Source organism: Typopeltis vanoorti, chromosome 5 (genome assembly GCF_054136105.1).
Source record: "Typopeltis vanoorti isolate ZY-2024b chromosome 5, IOZ_Tvanoo_1.0, whole genome shotgun sequence".
NCBI lineage: Eukaryota > Metazoa > Arthropoda > Arachnida > Uropygi > Thelyphonidae > Typopeltis > Typopeltis vanoorti.
Genome location: NC_143553.1, coordinates 36,758,235 through 36,781,757, shown reverse-complemented (window position 1 = coordinate 36,781,757; position 23,523 = coordinate 36,758,235). Strand labels below are relative to the sequence as shown.

General features: G+C 36.7%; 1 protein-coding gene across 4 annotated transcripts in view; it reads left to right on the top strand.

The window, feature by feature from the left end:
- The window catches only part of LOC150106320 (protein hu-li tai shao-like), a 469,862-nt gene that overhangs the window by 37,219 nt on the left and 409,120 nt on the right, over nt 1-23,523 (top strand). For all 4 annotated transcript variants that reach the window (XM_090393077.1, XM_090393078.1, XM_090393076.1 and 1 more), the window contains exon 2: nt 9,063-9,230. In XM_090393077.1, the coding sequence (XP_090249203.1) occupies nt 9,076-9,230 (155 nt within the window). In that variant the 5' untranslated portion in view covers nt 9,063-9,075. The remainder of the gene's footprint in view (nt 1-9,062; nt 9,231-23,523) is intronic.

Genomic DNA, 23,523 nt, shown 5'->3' with positions numbered 1-23,523 from the left:
AAGGAACTGGCTACACAGTGGTACTTCTGGATTTTGCTAAGGCTTTTGACAGGATACCCCCATAGAACACTGTTACGCAAATTGGAGCAGATGGGAATGGATATTAAATTGGTGATATGGATAGGAGAATGGCTCAGGGAGAGATACCATAAGGTGGTGTATGGAGGAGCCGAGTCCAGAATAAGGCAGGTGACCGGTGGTGTGCCTCAGGGCTCTGTGCTTGGGCCAATGTTGTTTAATTTGTATATAAATGATATAGGAAACGGCTTAAAGGGAGATATTCAGTTGTTTGCTGATGATGCAAAGTTGTGTAGTGCAATAAAAAATCAAGCTGATGTTGAGAGTTTGCAGGAGGATTTAAATAAACTGGTAAAATGGGCAAAAGAAAATGGATGTCAGTTCAATGTGGAAAAGTGTAAAGTCTTGCATTTTGGGATTAAAAGATTACCAGCTGTGTACTACATAGATGGAAAGGTACTCCAAGAGATTGATGAGGCTAGGGACTTAGGGGTATTGGTGGATAGGGAGATGAAGTTCAGAGGGCACATTGCTAAGGTGTCCAAGATTGCACATAGGATTACTTGGTTGTTGAGGAACACACTGACATCCAGAGATAAAGAGGTTATTATTCCCCTTTATAAAGCATTGATACTTCCACATTTGGATTACTGTGGTCACCTGGATTCCTTGGAGATGAGGAGGCTGTGGAGAGGGTTCAGAGAAGAGTGACCAAGTTGGTGAGTGATATAAAAAATGCTCCCTACATTGATAGATTGAGAGCTTGTGGATGTTGATAGGCGAAGAAGAGGGGATATGATAGAAACATTCAAATTACTAAAAGGTTTTTATAGGATTGATGCAGGAGAAATGTTTCAGCTGTGTGATAGTGATGGAAGAACAAGAGGTCATCTCTGGAAATTAAAGAAGAGTGTGGTTAACAAAGGTGTCAGAACAAGGTTTTTTGCCTGGAGGGTGGTGAATGAGTGGAATTCATTGCCTGACTTTGTTGTGAGCTCTTCATCTGTAAATGAATTCAAGAAGAGATATGACAGATATTGTTTTGCTAGTTTGGGTCTCCCGTGATGAGTCTACTGACTCCATGGAGATACCCGTAATAATAATAATAATAATGATAATAATTAATTGGTGGTGTAACAAAGGAAACTGAGGTTGTAAATTAGACCACCTGGGTTGTAATATACTTAGGGAATGTGTTGTTTATTATTTTAACGGTATAATAGAACACAGAAACTAAGTAAATAATTGATTTATTAACTTGATGCTGATATTTCGCTGGTATTATAACCAGCATCTTCAGAGCACAAAAACACTGTTTGTCACAATACGCGAGACTAAAACAACATGGTGTACATTAACAAAATTGTAGCAGCAACACAAAGACTAGAGTCCTGATTTTGGCGCCCTCTATCTGAAAAAAAAAAAAAAAACGCTATCATATATTGCTAGAGTCCTAGAAAAGTGCTAGTTTTTCCTTAATATGACTGTCTCCCAGATCTTCGGCAAGTTAATACAGCCATATTTGTTGAGATTTGGAGTGTGTTTTAGGGCTTCTGTCGCCTCTAAGAACAATCTCTCTGATTTATATGGGTTTCTGTGTAGTACTTTTGTGTTTTTCCAGTTGATCCTGTGTGCAGGGGTATCCAGAGCATGGTCTGCTAGGCCCGACTTCCCATAATGATATTTCCGGACGTATCGTTTATGTTCGCTGATGCGGATATTCACAGTTCTTCCTGTTTGACCGTAGTAGGCTTGATTGCATGAGCAGGGTACTTGGTAGACTCCTGGATGTGATAAAGGAGGAATGCTGTCCTTGGGTGAGCGGATGAGGGTGGCTAATTTGCTACATGGTCTGAATGTAGTGCGTAGTTTATGTTTAATGAGAATTCTTGAGATCTTTTCGGATGTGCCTTTAATGTAAGGGATGGTGACTGTTTTGTTGTAGTTCTCTGTGGTGGATGGTGGGAGGGGTTTCTTAGGAGTGTTTAGTATTTTGTTTATTTTTTGTGGATTGTAGCCGTTGGCCAAGAAGGTGTGGCGTAAGTGAGTCAGTTCAGTAGTAAGAGCCTTGTCATTTGAACAGATTGCTCTCACTCTATGGGTTAGCGTTTTTAATATGCCATATTGTTGAGAAGGATGATGGTGTGATTGTTTGTGTAAGTATCTGCCTGTATGTGTGGGTTTTCTGAAAACTGAAAATGATAAGGAACCATCTGGGAGACGTGTGATGAGTGTATCCAGGAAGGGCAGACAGTTGTTGGCTTCCGGTTCCATAGTAAAGTGGATTTTTGGGTGTTGGCTATTTAAATGTGCTAAGAATGTTTTCAATGTCTCAGGGCCATGTGGCCAAATGGCAAGCACATCATCAACATAGCGTAGCCAAAGTGTTGGTTTGAGAGTGGCTGTATTGATTGCTTGTTTTTCCAGGTGTTCTATGTAAAAGTTGGCTAGGGGGGGAGAAAGGGGGGAGCCCATGGCTGTCCCATCAATTTGTTTGTATATTTTCCCTTTCCATGTGAAATATCCTGCATGTATTGTGAATTTGAATAGTTCAAATATATCAGGGGGGAAGTGTGACTTCAGTAGATTGAGGGTTTCTATTAGTGGTACATTTGTGAATAGTGAAGTGATGTCAAAGCTTACTATTAAGTCTGAGCTTTTTAGGGTGAGGTGTTGTAAGATGCTTTTTAGGTGTGCTGAATTTTTGATAAAGGAGGGAGAATTGTTAGTGAGAGTGGCTAGTAGCTTTGCTAAATGTCTAGCCAGTTTGTATGTGGGACTATTTATACTGTCCACAATTGGGCGTAGGGGTGTGCCTGGTTTGTGAATTTTTGGTGATCCATAGATCCTCGGTGTTCTAACATGGAAGGGTTTGAGTTTGTTAACTGTGTCTTTGGGCCAGGAAGTGACTTTTTTTAATAATTTTCGTGCCTTATTCTTTTGTGTGTTGGTGGGATTGCGATCTATAATCTAAAACAACGGCTACAATCCACAAAAAATAAACAAAATACTAAACACTCCTAAGAAACCCCTCCCACCATCCACCACAGAGAACTACAACAAAACAGTCACCATCCCTTACATTAAAGGCACATCCGAAAAGATCTCAAGAATTCTCATTAAACATAAACTACGCACTACATTCAGACCATGTAGCAAATTAGCCACCCTCATCCGCTCACCCAAGGACAGCATTCCTCCTTTATCACATCCAGGAGTCTACCAAGTACCCTGCTCATGCAATCAAGCCTACTACGGTCAAACAGGAAGAACTGTGAATATCCGCATCAGCGAACATAAACGATACGTCCGGAAATATCATTATGGGAAGTCGGGCCTAGCAGACCATGCTCTGGATACCCCTGCACACAGGATCAACTGGAAAAACACAAAAGTACTACACAGAAACCCATATAAATCAGAGAGATTGTTCTTAGAGGCGACAGAAGCCCTAAAACACACTCCAAATCTCAACAAATATGGCTGTATTAACTTGCCGAAGATCTGGGAGACAGTCATATTAAGGAAAAACTAGCACTTTTCTAGGACTCTAGCAATATATGATAGCGTTTTTTTTTTTTTTTCAGATAGAGGGCGCCAAAATCAGGACTCTAGTCTTTGTGTTGCTGCTACAATTTTGTTAATGTACACCATGTTGTTTTAGTCTCGCGTATTGTGACAAACAGTGTTTTTGTGCTCTGAAGATGCTGGTTATAATACCAGCGAAATATCAGCATCAAGTTAATAAATCAATTATTTACTTAGTTTCTGTGTTCTATTATACCGTTAAAATAATAAACAACATGTTCGACGAACACATAAGTCTGTCCACACAGATACTTAGGGAATACAACTTAAGTAAGCAAATTTATAACAAATTAATGTTTATGTTTATTATTATTAAGAGAGACCTCCAGGGAGTTAGGAACTCATTGAGGGAGGCCAGTTATAGTAGTGTTGTTACAATGTGCGAATATCATACCAATGGCAGCTGTGTTGTCATTATGCATGTTGTTCATGAGTTTTTAGAAAAGCTGTCACTAGGTAACAAGAATGCTAGCAAGCAAGGAAGGATTGCTAGAAAGGAGGAAAAACCACCAAGTTCTGCAATATCAGAAAAGTTTTTATATGCATATTTAATTACTCTCTTAGGAGGAATTGAAATTAATAATTGGAAGACAGTATAATGAATCAATCCATTGTACATTGATGAGAATGTTATGTACTTAAATGGAATATGTTCCATGAAACAAGATGTAATCTCTAATAAAGTTCTTTTGATTGGAAATGCCTTGAGAATTACTATACTGGTGTCCAAAAGCTAAGGACGAACTACATTTTTACTTGTATGTAAAAAAAAAAAAATTCATGACTACAGTCAAATGTGGACATAGATTTATTGCCAGCATACTAATAAATTATATTACACAACAAATGTGTTATAAATTACATATAAATGAAATTTCAGTATGTTTTTGGCCAACGGTTCAAACTTCCTAAGGATGTAATTAAGGAATTAATGTATAGTGCCTGCAGCAAACTATGTGGAGAGACATTTCAATATGGAATATGTCCACCCCATATTTCACTGCAGCTCTCACAATGCTGTACCATGCTTAGCACCAAGTGATTCAGGAGTTCTTGAGGCAAACTGGCCCATTCGTCCTTCAGAGCAAGGATAAGCCTTGTTTTCTGGAGGGTAATTTCGAGCAGCAACATCTTCCTATTGTGTTCTATGTGGTTGAGATCTGGGGAGTGTGTTTTCCCCTCGATTCGATTAATATTCTCAGTCTCCAGAAGTATCTCCACTGCTCATGTACGATGCGATGTGACATCGGCATCCATAAAAACGAATTCTTCACCTACAGCACCACGGAAGACTCGAACATGACATTGAAGAACTGCAGTTTGGTGTGTCAATTAAGCATAATGCCTCCCAGCACCACTGTATTTATATAGAAATTAAGGAATGATCCTTCACGAAATCTGGAAGTCATTAATTAACGTGTAATATTAAAGACCTCTCCTATGCCAGCAGTCACATACAGAGTTGCACAATAATGGAGGGACTGCACGTAACTTGTGATTAGACTATCGTTCCAATCTTTTCAACTTATAGATATTAACTGCTGTTGTTAAATGTTCAATTTTTGTCATTTTTTTTTATTTATGTTAAGCAACCTGCCAGTAATGCTATTAGCTATATAGACAGAGAAGCATGTAGAAGAAATACATCTAGTATAAATAAACAATTGTATACAAGTTAAAAACCACCTGATAATTATCAATCAAGCAAATCTACTTGTAGTGATTCACAAAAAAAGAAGCAAAAAATAACGAATTGCTGGTTGTCAAGTATTTCAGTGTGTTAGTTTCATTAGCATAACTTTTATCAGATATTTATTAAGTATTAAATTGTTTTGATTCTAACAAACCAGAATATATACATGCATATATTCTGATTTACAGAATATATTCCTGGATATATATATATATATATATATATATATATATATATACACATACACACAGGTATATATTAACTGCATATATCCCTTGATATATGCGGTTAATTAATCCTCGATGGACACCGCATATATCAAAACCGCATTATTCAATGTTAAGAATTAATGGGAATAATTATAATGAATCCTGCACAATATAAAAATTTAAACATTTATTTTTGAAGGTGACATGTATTTATATATTTTATTTATACATATTTGTTACATAAAAACTTATCTAAATATTTATATTTTATAAAAAAAACTTGTCTAATGTAAATTGAACAGTGGTAGCTTTTTTTTCCCCCTCCATGATTTCGATAACAATCAATTTGTTTATCTAAACCATGACTAATGTTCATGCTTCTTTCTACATTTGGATCTATCTCTAGTATAAGTTCTTTTGCCTTCTCAATTGTCCTAAACAATTCAAGTTCATTGATAGTGATTTCTTTAGATACATCTTCCATTTCTTCACTTTCTTTTCTTCTTCCTCTTCTTCTAACAGATAAGCTTAGGCGTTGATGGTTATTCATGACTTATTTTTCACGATATTAACAACACCACAAACACTTTTATCAACAAGGATGTTTTATTAACGCTAATATTTCGCTGATTTTCAACTCAGCATCATCAGAGCACAACACACATCTAAACGCGATAGTGAGTGAAACAATATAATTGCAAAAGACAAAAGATCTAAAGTCCTATTTTTGGCGCCCTCTAACGATGTCAATTTTTTCAGTAATTTTCGGACTTTTTTCTTTTGCGACATCGTAGGGTCTCGATGTATAATTTGATACGTGGAACTGTCACAGTTTTTGTAAAAAATTCAATCCATTTTTTGTAAAAAGAATTTTTGTAAAAAATTCAATCCATTTCAAAACACTGGTTAAAAATCTAATCCTAAAAAATTCAGACATAATGGTTAGTTTCGATGTCACCTCCCTATTTACCAATGTACCACTTATAGACACTCTTGATTTAATCAAGTCTAAATTTCCCCCAGATATTTTTGAATTATTTCAATTTACCATGAATGCAGGTTACTTTACATGGGGGGGGGGGAATTCTACAAACAGATTAATGGTACCGCTATGGGTTCCCCCCTCTCTCCCCCGTTAGCAAATTTTTACATGGAACACTTTGAAAACAAAGTACTTACCACAGCTACATACAAGCCACAAGTGTGGTTGCGCTATGTAGATGATGTGTTTGCCATCTGGCCCCATGGACAAGACACTTTGGATGCTTTTGTCACCTACCTAAACAGCCAACACCCCAAAATTCACTTCACAGTAGAAAAAGAATCAAATAACTGTTTACCATTTCTTGACACATTAGTCACCCGCCTTTCAGATGGATCATCATCTTTTTCTATTTACAGGAAGCCTACACACGCAGGAAGATACCAATATAAACAATCACATCATCATCCAGTCCAACAGTACGGCATTTTAAAAACACTTACACACAGAGCCAGAGCCATTTGTTCTAACGATACAGCTCTGACCACTGAACTCCAATACCTGCACCATACCTTCTTAGCCAACGGCTACAATCCCTACAAAATAGATAAAATACTACATAGGCCCATTACTCTGCCCTCTCCTAATACACAAGAATACAACATGACCATTTCTATTCCCTATATCAGAGGTACATCGGAAAAGATAGCCAAAGTATTGTTGAAACATGGCCTTCGCACCACCTTCAAACCTCATGTCAAGCTGGCAACTCTGATCCGCTCGCCAAAGGATAAACTTCACCCTTTAGCACACCCAGGAGTGTATGAAGTTCCATGTGACTGTGACTTGGCCTATTATGGGCAAACAGGAAGATCAGTGAACATCCGCCTGGGAGAACATGAAAGATACATTCGCTACTATTACTATGGCAAGTCGGGACTGGCAGACCACGCTTTGGATACTCCTTCACACAGGATTAGATGGAGGAAAACGAATGTGCTATTTAGGAGTCGTTATAGATCTGAAAGATTATTTTTTGAGTCAGCAATGGCTTTGAAGAATTCTCCCAACCTTAACAAATATGGTTGCATTAATTTGCCAAAAATTTGGGAGACGGTGATCCTAAGAAAAACTCCTGGATAACTGCTGCTTTTTTTTTTTTTTTTTTTTCATTAGAGGGCGCCAAAAATAGGACTTTAGATCTTTTGTCTTTTGCAATTATATTGTTTCACTCACTCACTATCGCGTTTACATGTGTGTTGTGCTCTGATGATGCTGAGTTGAAAATCAGCGAAATATTAGCGTTAATAAAACATCCTTGTTGATTAAAGTGTTTGTGGTCTTCTTCCTCTTCATATGCCTGCTGATGTTCGATTCCAAGAAGATCTATGTTACTTAGGTCTTTCGAATGCGATTCCAATAATTCCCGAATATTTTCTGAATCGACATTCTCAAAGCCATGAGCACTACCAATCAAAACAATACTATCGATAACTTCATTGATGGGATTAATAGAACTACCAAAATTATTTGCAGATTCAGGCAAAAGATTCAAAGATGCAGATGCCACTTTGCCTTGTTCGTGGTACTCAGTCGCTTTATTTAAAATGGCTCGTATAGTTGATTCACCAAAGCCTAGAGCTCTTCTGATGTTTGCTTTGCTTTCTCCGTTATCAAACCTTTTAATAATGTAAATTTTAGTATCCAAATAATGTTTTCGTTTATTACTCTTTTTCGAGGTTACAAAGAGTAATGCTTTACGTAATTTGAAAATGACGTGATATGCGGATAGACCGTAAACGTACACTGTAATACATATACATATATTACAGTCTATACATCTATACGCGCCACGCTCTGTTGATAAATTGAAGCACCGAGACTGAGGCCGAGAGTGAGTTACTAACATTGGAGCACAACTCGTACCACGTGATCTGATCGGTTTCATTGACCAAGTCTAACCGTTTGCTTATTTTTAAACTTTTTGGGCTGCACGAATCAAATTTGATATCGCATATATCAAGTTTATGGTCACAATAATTTTTTGTGCACTAATCAAAACCGCATTAATCAAAGCCGCATATATCAAGGGATACCTGTACTTATTTTTGAATTTCAATTCATTGCTTTGAATTGAAGCATTGAGTAATCTTCAATGCAATGCATTGAAGATTATTCAAAAGATTTTATCTTGTTTATCTTTAGAAAGGAGGACTTTCTAAGAAAATAAAAATGGTAAGCAGAATGCCTGTTGTTGGTTTTGTTGGATAGAAATTGATACACAATAGATACAAATTGATACACATACCACGAGTGAGTTGTCATTTCATGCTGCTACAGTAGGATTTGAATCTGCAAATTGTTGGTTGAAGATACTGTACTCTCAGTGGTTGGTTTAAAAAAAAAGTAATAATGTTAATTAAATGCCTTTTTTTTGAAAGTATTTTGATATGCATTGGCCAACAAACTGTGATTTCAGCACTAATTACTGTTTTTTACATATAAAATATTTATTTTTCAGTTTTAGTATGCAAATAAGTATTCTTATAATTACATTAAAAAATGATTTTAGGTTTCTTGTGATAATGGTGGATGTTGAAAATAAAGTAAATGGAGTTTTGGATCATCTTGATGGAAATGAATCTGAAGAACATCAGAAAGAATTGTGGCGCCCTCCAGATATTGAACAGGATATGAAAGAAATGGAGCGTCGTAAAAGAGTTGAGATGATAATGAATAGGTAAATTGAATTTCTGAATATTATTCATTTATTGATTTTCACTGCATTGCATAACACTTATTCATATATAATTTTGATTTGCATTAGCTAAATTGAATTTTTCATCTTTTAACAGATTTTGTGATGGTTAAATAGATTTTTCCTAAAAAAATATTTGTTTTTCAGAAATTGACTTCAAGAACCAACAAACTGAATATTTTCTGAACAAACATAATTACTGTTCATGAAACGTTATACACAATAGATACAAATTGATGTGTGTGTTATGTAAGCATGTGCAAAAGGCTGCAGGTGGCTTGCAGTTGAATTTTCTTGAATTAGAAACACTTTGCTTTTACTCAGTGCTGTCACAAACAATGGATGGGCTGAACTCTTAGAGAAAAAGTTGTTATTAAGGGCTTGATCAGTAAGCTTTTGAAATGAAGTAGGAAGAAGTACGTAATATCATAATCGTACGTGTTGCAGATAGGTTGACTTATGTTGTATTTGCAGTAAAACATTTGCATTTTTGTGTGTTTTCTTCAGGAAACTAAAATATGGAAATTTTCTTTATTTATGCTATTAGTTTATTAATATTACAGTTTATTATCATTACATGAACAAATCACTATGCATGTGCATTTGGAAGATATTCATACTGCCAATGTGTGCATCTTTGGTGCCATTGCAGTTCTTCACCCATGATTTGTATGATCTATCCTGATAACCACGTATAACAGTTAATTACTTATTTTACTTTGATAAAATCACTTTCTTTATTTTCTTGGTTTACAATTATTAATTCCATTAGAGTTTAAAACAAAAGCATAGCTTTATATAAGGATTCTAAAGTCAACATATTATTGATTTTATTACATCTCCCCAAACTTCTTTTCTCATCAGTTATTCTTGCTGCTCCTTTTTCTTTAACAAACAGAAGCACAATCAATTGATATAATTTATGAGTTTTCAATAGTGTTTTAATTTATGGTTATATATTATATAAATAAAATACATAAGAACAGTTTAATATACAATGAAGTATTAATTAATTACATTTCATTGTAATCAAAGTATTAATAGCAGAGGGATAAGGAACAAAACAAGACTTATGTTTCAAGATGCTCACTGTTCATACATAACACTTTGAAATGACTTGTGTGTGTGAAAAAAATGTTTGTTGCACAAAAACATCAATATATTATTATTATTATCTAAGCTCTCCAGGGAGTCAAAAACTCATTGAGAGTGGCTATATGTCACCAAAACCAGCTATCATACATTCCCTTAAACTCATTCACACCAGATGCACTCACTTACTGGTCTGTTAGAGAAAAATCTAGCTCTTACCCCTTTCTTTAACTGCATATAAACTTCATTTCCATGGATGCCCATGTGTTCTTTCCCCACTTTAGATATAATGAAAAATTTCATCAGACGATATCCTATAACACCTACTCAGAAGTTTATAGACCTCTGTCATATCACCTCTCCTTTTCTTACTAAATGGTCTGTAGTCCACATACTCACAATCTGTCCTCATAATCTAAATAATCTAACTGGATATAGTCTTTGGAAACGTTGCAAAGAAGAGTTAATTTTTTTTTTCCCTGTAGAAATCAGGAGACCAAATCTGTGCACAGTAGTCCAGTTGCAGTCTTATCAATGCCTAATAAAAAGGCAAAATGACATCCTTATCTTAACAAGTCAAGGTGTTCACCTCAACATTGTAATTATCCTCTGAGTTTTGTTTGCAATTTTTGTTATGTAATCTTTTGAACTTCAAATAACTATCAATCTATTAAGCTAAGATCCCTAGCCTTATCTGTTTCTTGGAGCATAACCCTGCTAATATAATATGCCATTAGAAAACTCAACATGTCAAAGTGCATAACTTTTCACTTATTAAACCGATAGCCGTTTTCATTTGCCCAAATTTCTGGCCTATTGAAATCATTCTGTAAGAGCTAGATACCTGACACCTACATTCACTGTACACCACTTTTTCATACCTGCCTGTTAACCATCTACTTACCAAGTCAAGAGTTTATATTCCAAAGCCATATTCTCCGGTTTATGCAACAGCCTTTCATTTGGTATCCCATCAGATGCCTTAGTAAAATCCAACAGTATCACTGTATGCCATGCCCATTCTCTTTTATCCAACTTGGCCATAGTATTGTTATAAAATATGAGCATATTGTTCACGCATGATCTATCCCTTCAGTAAGCCCATGTTGTTCCTTGCAGAGTATATCTTTCCTACTTACCCATTTTTGTGTGCAAGGGCTTACAGCTTCTATCAAATCTTAAATTAAAGATACCAAGAAATTATGTATTTGGTTTAATCCTTTATCCAAGTGGAAGCAAACAAAGTTTGTGCCTGAAATATAATCAGCACTAGGGACACTCATGTATAGAAGCTGATGACTTCACATCACTTGCCAAAATCTTCACCACACCACAGAGATACTGGTAGGTTGGTAGTTAGACACATTTGTTTTTGGACCACCCTTGTACAATGGAACTATCATACATTCCTTCCATTCCTGTGGTATCATTCTGAGCTGAGACTCAAGTTATGCAAACATGAAAGGCCTAGCTAATTTGGTTGAGCATTCCTTTAGCAAACATGCTAATATTCCATCTGTCCCTATTGATAAATTCTTATCCAAGTTATGCAAGAGCTCCCCAACCTTATTTTCATGCACCTCTAGCACTGTGCACCACGTTGCATACACCTGGCTGATCAATCTTAGCAAAGTGAGCACTCATTAATTGAACAATCTCATTAGCTTTGATACTAGAGTAGTATCTGCATTCAGAAAAGTTATTCTTCCAAATTCGTTTTTTCTTTTATTTGCAGCATAACAATAAAATTCTTTTACGTTGCCTTTTGCCTGCATAGCTAATTTCTTTTCATGCTCTGCTTTAGCTCTCCACACAATACTTGTTGCTTTTCTAGTTTGTATTTTATATTTTGCACAACTCGTCTCACTCTTATTCTCATGATGTTCCACATGATCTTATGGATTTCTTGCTTAATATGGTTGCACATCCAGTTCACTCCCACTCTATTTATTCTTCAAAGTCTATGATGCATTCAGATACTACCTCATTTAATGAATTCCTTTAGGACCAAAGATAGTATTCTCCTAAGTTGGTCTTAATTTCTGGCTTTGTAGTTCAGCATGTAACCTGTCCTAATTGGAACATCAATATAATTAACTACTTCCCAGTGAAGCACAGTATGATCACACTCTAATTGGTGGTAAAATACTCATATTTATAAGAGACTTCTTCTGATGCTATTAATAAATCTAACATTCTTTGGCCCAGAGTTCCTTCTTAAATATGCTGCTTGAGAAAGTTGTCTTATAATAACTCAAATTCTGCTTTGTTCTTATCACGAAATTTTTCTTTTACTCAATCAATGTTTGGATAATTAATATCATCCCTAATGATTACTCATTTAGTACCATCAAGGTAATTTCATTTGGTAATGCATTTCATTGTCTCATGCAACTGAACTGCCAGGTCTGTAGCAACATCCCACCATATATTTCATCCTGTTAGTCTCCACTTCATACCAGATAACTTCAGCTCACTGCTACATGGACAATTATTACCATTATTGTTTTCTTGCATTTCTATCCTAACTGGACTCAAGTTATCTGATATTATAAGTAGTATTAACAAATCTCTCCTCTCCTATTTCTTCTGTCACTCCTAAAATTCAATAACCTTTACACTAAAAGCCAGTTATAACATCTGATTCTGATAGCCAGTTTTCACTAATGCCAACAATTTTAGGCCACAATATATTTAATAAAGCAACAAGCTCAATGCCCGTGTTCCTCATGCCCTTGGCATTTGTGTATAGATATAACAATTGCTACCTAGCCATTTCTTATACTTAGATATGCAGTCCACTTGGCCTTGTACAACTTCATCTTTTTCCTCCCCAAACACAGTCAAGAGGTGCAAATCTAAAGTGCACATTTCCATTCTTTCAACTGAATGCAAAACCATGCTTAATGCCATTCATATCTGAATTTCCACACACATTCTTGCTACCCATAATGAAAAATTTTTGCTGATTGCTTTTGAAATAACATATTCACTTTTAAAGACATTACAACAAGCTTGAAAGAGCTGTAAATTTTAATCAAAGTCAATTAGTTTTACTTTAAAGGTGCAGAGTCCTTCCCCTCTCCTTCAAAGAAACATTTGTAAATATTGTACACAAAGGATAGTTAATATACTCTTTCTGATCAAAAATATCTGAACACCACTTTGTAATAGCAATGGATATGGCTATGTGCATTGCAACCATGGCTCAGAGGTATAAAAGGAAGCACACTTCATAGACAAAAATTAACAGTAAAACGATTGTACCATAAGCAGTATTAGGATATTTTGTTCTGCTTTAATATTTTTGTATTTCTTTTTCATTTTTTGACTTCTTACATGCACAGGTGTAAGCTAGGTGATTTTCATGACAGTTGACACATTTAGCTTTCTTTTCTGAGCAAGATTTGTTTTCATGCTCTTTACTGCCACATCAGATGCAGGTGATAGAGCCATGACAGGCAGTTTGGGCATGTCCATATTTCTGACATTTAAAGCATATTACTGGATTAGGGATATACAGTCTAACAGGACAGCTGAGATATCCAGCTTTTGTTACACCTGCTTAGGTGTATCAAAAGTAAGGATGATGTACTTGGTTTGAACTAGGTGACCATCCCAGTGTATCAGGATGTGCCTTACGCCCGTCATTCCTTGATCTTCAAGTTCTTAACATATCTGTTCATCAGAAATATCAAGGAGATCCCCTTCTGATATCACTCCTGTACAAGAATTGAGGGTTTATGAGGTGTTACTGTGATTGGTATTCCACCCATTGATGTTGCTCTCAGCAGTTTCTCAGAATGTTGTTGACATGAATGTTTCCACAAGGATGTCACCAGAATGTAATTCCTTAACAGTTTTGGGAGGTCCTGCCAGTCCTAAACCTTTTCAATAAAGAAGAGTGACATTTTCTTTATTGGCTTTTCACCTGTTGTGGGAATGATCAGCAACACTGGTACATTTGTATTGGTATCACATATATTTGTTTCTTACTTCTGTTACCAAATGTCATATCTACGGTATCAGTACTGGGTTAGGAACCTTGTAAGTGCCCCTGAAATTTGAGGATGAAGAATTCATGCTCAAGGGTGTTTTTGATTTGGCACCAGAGCTCCCACCCACTACCGAGCCACACATGGATGCCCACTGAAAGGCAAGCAGTGACTGTGCTTAGGTATGGAACACCAGGGCTACCCTGGACACTATACGCGCACCACAGCAAGCCTTGGGTCCTGACCCTGGATCATTTGGTGAGAGGCTTGCTATAACATCAATGACCCTTGTAGGTGTTGGATCCCACTGATGGTGGTGTTACGTCATGGTTTTTCTTTATATCTGTGTTACTATTATTCCCTCTTGTGCCAACTAAGAATGAGATCTCCAGTCTATCTCTCTGGGGCTGTCTCCTTTTCGAACTCTGACAAATTTGTTTGTTCCAGCTGCGCCAGTCAGAGTCCTAGGACAGAAGAATTCTTGCTCAGAGAAACTTTCCCAGAGTTCTAACAGCTACCTAAATTCGTTAAATATATATACCGTCTGTAGAGATCTCAGTTTGCAGTCATGTTCCTGTCCTTTCTAATTATTCTATACCTTTCCCTTATGCATAGGTTTAAACTTTTATGAGTGGTAAATTAGTCTCATGCTCAAGCAAAACCCAGGTTTACATAGTAAAACATGTTTATTAAAGATATAATGAGTTTTCAATTAGGTTTAAACATATCGAAAGCTTATCACAATACTAAATCAACTGACAATCATAAATGAACACTCTAGTTAATGAACATATAACTCTTATCCTCTGCTCAATTAAACACACTTAGCATGGGAAAATACAAGTTTACAATTTTAATTTCAAATGCTAACATAGACCCCACCACATTAATTAGGTCTCACACAAGAACTTAAGTCCTCCGATTACCAGTCCAATGGAGCTAACAAGCTACAATGCATATAAGACATTCAAAAAGTTCTCTAGGCAATCGTCTCCATTTTTCTTCCAACTAGAAATTGGTTCACCCTTTCCTTTAATACTAATAGTTAATAAAATAAGAGAATTCTGTACATTACCACCGATGCAAGGAGTTACCATGTCCCCCTTTATCCATCCCTTACTGTCAGATATTTTACTGCTTTAGTGGGTTGCGTCCACATGGAGGTCACTTCGCTCGTCCTGTACAACCATTTTCTGCACTCTGCTGGGCAAATGCTCATTTCGCTGGTCACTATTGTCAGACTGCTTATCTCCCTGGAGGAACCTTCCGTTGTCTCATTCCGGTAGCACTTCTACTGATGGCCCGAGTCAGTGGACGGCGTCATCTCGCGTACAGATCACCCGATACTAGTCAGTCAGCAACGGGGAGAAACTTGCCACCCAAAGTCGTAGAATTCCCTTCCGCTGGTCATCATCAAGGAAACAGGAACAAACAAAAAAAAAAAAACTGGGGTGGAAACCCGCGCAAACCTGCATTTATTATCCCTTGTTGCACCCTCTTTTTTGTTGCAGAAGTTTTCTCATGGCGCCTTCCTATTGGTCCTTAAGTTGGTTATTCACAACTCTTCTCCTCAAAACTGCTATTTTCAGGGAACACAAGTTCAATTCGCTTCCACGAATGCCTTCGCTTTGGCCGTTACGCTTATCTGGGTAACTTTTTTTTTATTTGGGTAATTATTTGGGTAACTCACATTCAACCTTTGGACTTTTTTTGCTTACTAGTTTTTTCAAACAACAATATTTCTATCTAGACAGACAAATTCCTCCTTTTTTTTGTACTTCGTTTTAAGGTAATTCAGTTATGTTCTTTATTAACAATTTGTTTCTTTACTAACAATACAAGTATTTCTTGGTTATTATTGTTTTGTTAAATCTTGAATGAATTATCCTTTTGATGAAAAGGTCCTCATTCAAGATCGACCCCCTTTTATTAAAAAAATTTTTTAGGAAAATTTTTTTTTTTCTAAGTTTTTCCTCACTTCTCTGGAGATGGCTCTTCCACTTTGCTTAGATCTTAATTCAAACTCACGCTTGGTCCAGAATTCATTTCTGGATCTTCAGTGATTACATGTCATGTGCAAACAGCATTGTTGTACTTATCTTGCTTTCCTCGAGACATATACTTGTCACATGCTATTCTGCTGTAGAGTCTCTGAGTCCTATCTTTTATGCTGATGTGGTTAATTTCTATTGTCCCTTTGTAGGTGGTATTTTATCCCTCACTTGTGATTTCATTACCCTCTCTCACCTTAATTTCATCATTGTTGCCAGCATCTGGATTTTCTCTTTCCTTTGATTAGGAAGTTTCATCTGATCCCGATTGAGTGCTAGCCATATGGCTCTCGTCAGTTCCGCATCATTCATGCACTGAGACTTGCTGTTCAGAGGGATGCTTTCTTTATCCTGAGCTTGTGATTTTTGATCCACTACAGTAAATCTCCTCCCTCTAAGAAAACAAACATCCTCTCTTGAATAGTTGCATGAGAATCCTTACTTTCTTAAAAAATCCTCCCCTAGAATCAACCTTAGATGAGGGAGAGAGTTTCTGGGTAAGACTATGAAGTTGTGCCACACATATAAGCAAAATCAGGCAGTCCCACTCTTAGTCTTACCGACTTCGTAGAGTGAGTGGTGGAAGGAGATATCCCTAAAAGTCTGATGGGTTTTCTTAGGTGCTTGATTCTTCCTTTTAAGTAGGGCTCCAGTTCCCTGAAATATTTCTCCGAGATGTTGCAGGCTTTGGAACCGGTATCAATAAGTGCCCTGAAACCCTTCCTGCAAATTCTTCCATTCACAGTCATTCCAGGGAATTGTCCCTGACTGTTGTCCCCTTTTGTCAGATTGCCTAGCACAAATATGTGACTTTGTTTCTGATTGATATCTTCCTCTTGAGTTTCCTGGTGTAATAAAACAGTCACGGGCAAGATGCCTCAATTTGTTGCAACTGTAGGAGGGATTTCTCGATGATAACCCCTCTTAATTTCTGTGCCCAAGGACAAAGGAGAGTTTGCATTGCACTTGGCAGACAGTTCTGTCAACTTCTGCATCATGAAGTCCATTTTATCTAACATCGGTTGTTGCAACTTTTCAACCTCTCTATGAACGAAATTAGTTAACCTGTCTTCTTGAAGAGAGAAATTCTCCTGATCCTCTGGAGAGCTTAACGTCGATTGACGTCAGGCTCTCCGAATAATAATGGCAAATACCTGTTAGATTTCTGCTCAGGGCATGGACTGGTTATTACTAACACCATGTTCCAACATAAAAATGTGCAAAAATTCACATGGAGAGAAGAAGCAAGGAATAAGAAAAGTCTCATTGGCTATGTTATTGTTGATAGTGATATTTTCTCTCTGGTGGGACGCCAGAGTATACAGAGCAGTGGTGTAGCTAGAGCTTAAGCCTCCCGGGTGGTCCCTGAGTTTGCTGCCATTCTCAGTACACACCAAAAATACTACAAAAAGTCAAGTATAGGGAAATAAATTAAAACAAAACTATGCTTATTTTTGAAGTTAAACTTTAATTTCAACATTCTAAAATTTTATTTTTCTTGCTTTTCTGTTAGCAAGCAAAATCGTCGATGACATTGTCGAAGTCATTTCATAGTAATGTAGGTAATTCTTAAGCAATTTTATTTAGAAAACCTCCTCTCACAACTAGCAACACTTACAGCAATTGTGAGGAAAATTCGCTGTTGGTATTACAATAGTTGGAACTGAGTTCTTGAGTCTGTATTTTAGAATTAACTGCAAAAGTTCAAAAATGTTCAAAAGGCCACCCGGGCCAGACCGCCACCTCTGCCCCCCCCCCCCTCTAGCTACACCTCTGGTACAGAGGATTTGAAATTGGAAGTGATCACTATTTAGTCTTGAACAGGATAAAATTGAATTTCATATCGAAAAGAATAACATTTAAGAAAGTTTTAAAGCAAATAAAAGTTGAGCAGCTCTCAGATGTGAACTGCAGACTAAAATACACAATGATTATTGAAGAAAAAATGGAAGAGTTTGAGAACAGGAACCAAACCTTGGAGATTCAGTGGCAAGTCTTGAAGAAAATTGAGGCAGAGTGGAATGTAGTGAGGTAGTCTGTAAGGATAGAAAAATCAGAAATAAAATGGAATGTGAGAATTACAGAGGTATATTCTCTGTAATTTTGTATCTACTGAGTGTTGCAGGCAAGATTTATGCTAGTATACTTGAGAAATGGTTGAGAAGAATTGTGGAAGAAAAGCTTGGTGAAGAATAAGCTGGATTCAGGCCAAATAGAGGCTGTTAGAATCAGATCTTCACTTTATGACAAATAGTTGAAAAAGCATGGGAATATAACAAAGATCTGTATTTGTTTTGTTGATCTGGAAAAGGCATATGACAAGGTACCAAGAGAGAGAGAGAAGCTGTTCAATATGCTCTCGTAGTTATATGGTATCAATGGGGCATTATATCAAGCAATACTTAGTCTTTATTTGAGTTGCAATTCAGCAGTTAGAATTGAAAGAAGTACAGGAAGATGGTTTAATGTTAAATCTGGTGAGAGAAACGGATGTACATTATCTATATGGATCACATTATGAAGGAAAGTGGTATTAAACATGATATCAGAATTGGAGATGTTAATGTCAGCTCTTTGCTTTATGTAGACGATGTTATACTTCTAAATAAATCTGCTACAAGTTTGCAAAATTCCCTGGCTAAATTGAATAACTGTTGTAATAGATATATTATGAAAGTCAGCATTAAAAAGACAAAGACAATGAAAATAGGTAGAATTGTTGAAAATGTCAACTGTGTTTTGAATGGGGAACATGTGGAACGAGTAAAACATTTCAGCTACTTAGGCACAATTTTTAGTGAAGATGGTAAATTAAATATGGAAATAGACAACAGAATCAACAAAGCTGGAATGGTAGGAAGTTAATTGAATAAATTCATATGGAATAAGAGAGAAATTAGTCGGAACACTAAATTAGCTTAATACGAGACAGTGTTCAAACCAATTTTAACTAATGGATCTGAGAGCTAGGTCAGAAGTAAAACACTTGACCAAAGACTAGAGACCGTAGATATGAGCGTCCTGGGAAAGATTAGGGGTGCTTAAGGGTCAAAGCTGTATAACTGAGAGGAGACCTCCACATAGCCTTTAAAGGAATGCGGAGAACCGACCAGGGCTTCTGACCTAATGTCCAATCCTCACCTTCTCGTGGTGCACCCTGTTGGGTATCTACTTTGATACTGAACGAACGAGGATGGGCTGGCAATTTGGGATTTAGTTGACCAAATTGTATTCTTATTGGTTAAACCAAAATAAAAAATGATGGTACAACATGACAAAATTTCATGCCGGCTGGGGCGACGCCCGGTTAAACAAGGCCCCCGTTGTTTACGCCAGAAAACCAGGGCGAACAGCGAAAAGTCAGCTACTGGAACAAATCTGAAAACAAACCCCAACTCAACATCACCAGAGTTAAAGATCGGTACTATCAACGTAAGCAGCCTGAATGGCAAAGAAATGGAGCTAGCTGATAAATTAGATAAGTACCAGATCGACATAATAGGGGTGACTGAAACAAAAAAGACCAAAACTGGTGACATCTTTCTGAGCAATAAATACAAAATGTTATATTCAGGCAATGACAATCAAGGAAAAGAAGGAGTAGCCATAGTATTCAACACAAAATACGAGGCTAATCTTCTTGAATGGCAGTCAGTCTCAAGTAGAGTAATGTGGGCAAATATGAGAATGGGGAACTGGACAATGAGACTTATTTGTGCCTATGGTCCCACAGAAGGTTCTACTAAGGTAGAAGTGGAGGAATTTTTTGAGGCTTTAGAAAAAGCAACTGACACAATGAAAAAGGAAAAGTTGGTCCTTGTTGGGGATCTAAATAGTAGAGTAGGAAATGATTGTGAGACATACAAAAATATTTTGGGAAAATTTGGAGAAAAGAGCAAAGCTAATAATAATGGCAAATATCTGTTGGATTTCTGCTCAGGACATGGACTGGTTATTACTAACACCATGTTCCAACATAAAAATGTGCACAAATTCACATGGAGAGAAGAGGCTAGGAATAAGAAAAGTCATTGACTATGTTATTGTTGATAGTGATGTTTTCTCCCTGGTGCAGGACACCAGAGTGTACAGAGGATTTGAAATTGGAAGTGATCACTATTTAGTCTTGAGCAGGATAAAATTAAATTTCATATTGAAAAGAGTAACATGTAAGAAAGTTTTAATGCGAATAAAAGTTGAGAAGCTCTCAGATGTGAACTGTAGACTAAAATACAGAAATATTATTGAAAAGAAAATGAAAGAGTTTGAGAACAGGAATCAAACCTTGGAGATTCACTGGCAAACTCTGAAGGAAACATTGATTGATTCTGCCAGAGAGGCATGTGGTGAGGTTGTGTGCAAGGATAAAAAAATCAGAACTCCCTGGTGGACACAGGAAGTTAAAGAGGCAGTGAAGGAAAAGAAGAAAGCATATCAAAAGTTCCTGGCAAATAAGTCAGCTTTTACTCTTACAGAATACAGAGACAAATGTAAGAAAGCTAAACAGTGTGTAAAACTAGCTAAACAAAAGTCATGGGAGGACTTTGGCAAGAATATAGAAAATAAATATCAAGAAGGTGGCAAAATATTCTGGAGGTTGTTGAAGAAGCTTAGGAATGGAGGAAAGAGTGCTGTAAAAGGAATTAGAGATGATAAAGGTGAAATGAAAACAGGAGAAAAAGATATCCTTGAAGTATGGAGTAATTACTTTGAAAAACTGCTAAATGAAACAAGCAGTGATGACAGCACAGTGATAAAAAACACTGACCAGGCATGCAGTCAGGAATACATATCCATACTTGAAGTAGAAAAAGCCATCAAAGGCTTGAAATGTGGAAAGGCAACAGGAGTAGATGATATTCGACCAGAAATGCTGAAGTATGGTGGTATAAGAGTCTTACAGTGGCTGCACTGTATAGTTCAGAAAGCCTGGACAGAGGGACGAATTCCCGATGATTGGAGTAGAGCTCTCATAGTACCCATATATAAAAAGGGAAATAAAACTGAATGTGAGAATTACAGAGGTATTTCCCTACTGAGTGTTCCTGGCAAGATCTATGCAAGTATACTTGAGAAACGGTTGAGAAGAATTGTGGAAGAAAAGCTTGGTGAAGAACAAGCTGGATTCAGGCCAAATAGAGGCTGTCAGGATCAGATCTTCACTTTACGACAAATAGTCGAGAAAGCATGGGAATATAACAAAGATCTGTATTTAAGTTTTGTCGATTTGGAAAAGGCATATGACAAGGTGCCAAGAGAGAAGCTATTCAATACGCTGCAGTTATATGGTGTCAATGGGGCATTATATCAAGCAATACTTAGTCTTTATTTGAGTTGTGAGTCAGCAGTTAGAATTGAAGGAAGTACAGGAAGAAGGTTTAATGTTAAATCTGGTGTGAGACAAGGATGTACATTATCCCGTCTGTTATTCATTATCTATATGGATCACATTATGAAGGAATGTGGTATTAAACCTGATATCAAAATTGGAGATGTTAATGTCAGCTCTTTGCTTTATGCGGATGATGTTATACTTCTAAATAAATCCGCTACAAGTCTGCAAGATTCTCTGACTAAATTGAATAGCTGTTGTAATAGATATGGTATGAAGGTCAGCAATAAAAAGACAAAGACAATGAAAATAGGCAGAATCATTGAAAATGTCAACTGTGTTGTGAATGGAGAACCTGTGGAACAAGTAAAACATTTCAGCTACTTAGGCACAATTTTTACTGAAGATGGTAAACTAAATATAGAAATAGACAACAGAATCAGCAAAGCTGGTATCGTGGGAAGTCAATTGAATAAATTCATATGGAATAAGAAAGAAATTAGTCGGAACACTAAATTAGCTGTATAGAAGACTGTGTTCAAACCAATTTTAACTTATGGATCTGAGAGCTGGGTCAGAAGTAAAACACTTGACCAAAGACTTGAGACCGCAGATATGAGAGTCCTGAGAAAGATTAGAGGCGTGAACAGATGGCATCAATGGCAATATCATATTAAAAACGAGGATATTAGGAAAGAACTTGACATTGTCAGCATCCAGGAATGCGTTAGCAGAGCTAATCTTAGGTGGTATGGTCACTTAAACAGAATGGGCGAGGAAAGATTAGCAAAACCAGTGTTCTCTGCCAGGTTGGCAGGAAAACGACCCAGAGGAAGACCAAGATATAGGTGGATTGATACCGTACAAAGTGCCTTAGACGATAGAAATATAAGATCTGATAATGTTGGAGTCTTGACAAGTAACAGACTGATTTGGAGGAAAATTGTAGATAGGAAGTTAGTAATGATGTGATTTTTTCATGTAGTACTGTCATATCCTGTACACCCCTTGAGGGTACATGGCAGGAATTTGATGATGATGATGGGAAAGATTAGAGGCATGAACAGATGGAATCAATGTCAATATCATATTAAAAATTGAATATTATTAAAGAACTTGACATTGTCAGCATCCAGTAATGCGTTAGCAGAGCTAATCTCAGGAGATATGGTCTCTTAAACAGAATGGGCGAGGAAAGATTAGCAAAACAAGTGTTCTCTGCCAGGTTGGCAGGAAAATGACCCAGAGGAAAACCAAGATATATTTGGATTGATACGGTACAAAGTGCCTTAGAAGATAGAAATATAAGATCTGGTAATGTTGGGGTCTTGACAAGTGTTGGATCTTGAATGAAAGGATTTCCTTACAAAAATATTTTGTTTCAAGATTCAACAAGTTTAGCTAAGACAATAACGAAAATGCTTGTAAATAAGTAAAGATACTAATTTGTTTAAAGAATTATACTAATACAAATTTTGAAATATTAATTAAAGGTGAAAGATGTCATTTATTTGTAAGAGATTATAATGGAAGAAGTATTCAGTATAAGATATATGTTAGAGCATAGTAACAGATTTTCAAAGTCTATTAACAACAACTTCGGATAAATTGTGTAGCTGATGGCAAATTGTTTAAGTGCAGAACGGCACATGATCGATGTTTTTTCCCGGAAGACGCGACATGCATACGGAGTACTCCAGGAAGATGGAAATGAAAATAGGAGACGTTTTTCTTGTGGAGTCGGGAGAAGTTCGAGTTCGGGATCTAATCGATAGCGGGCAGCTATTCTCTGCTGTCAGTTTGCG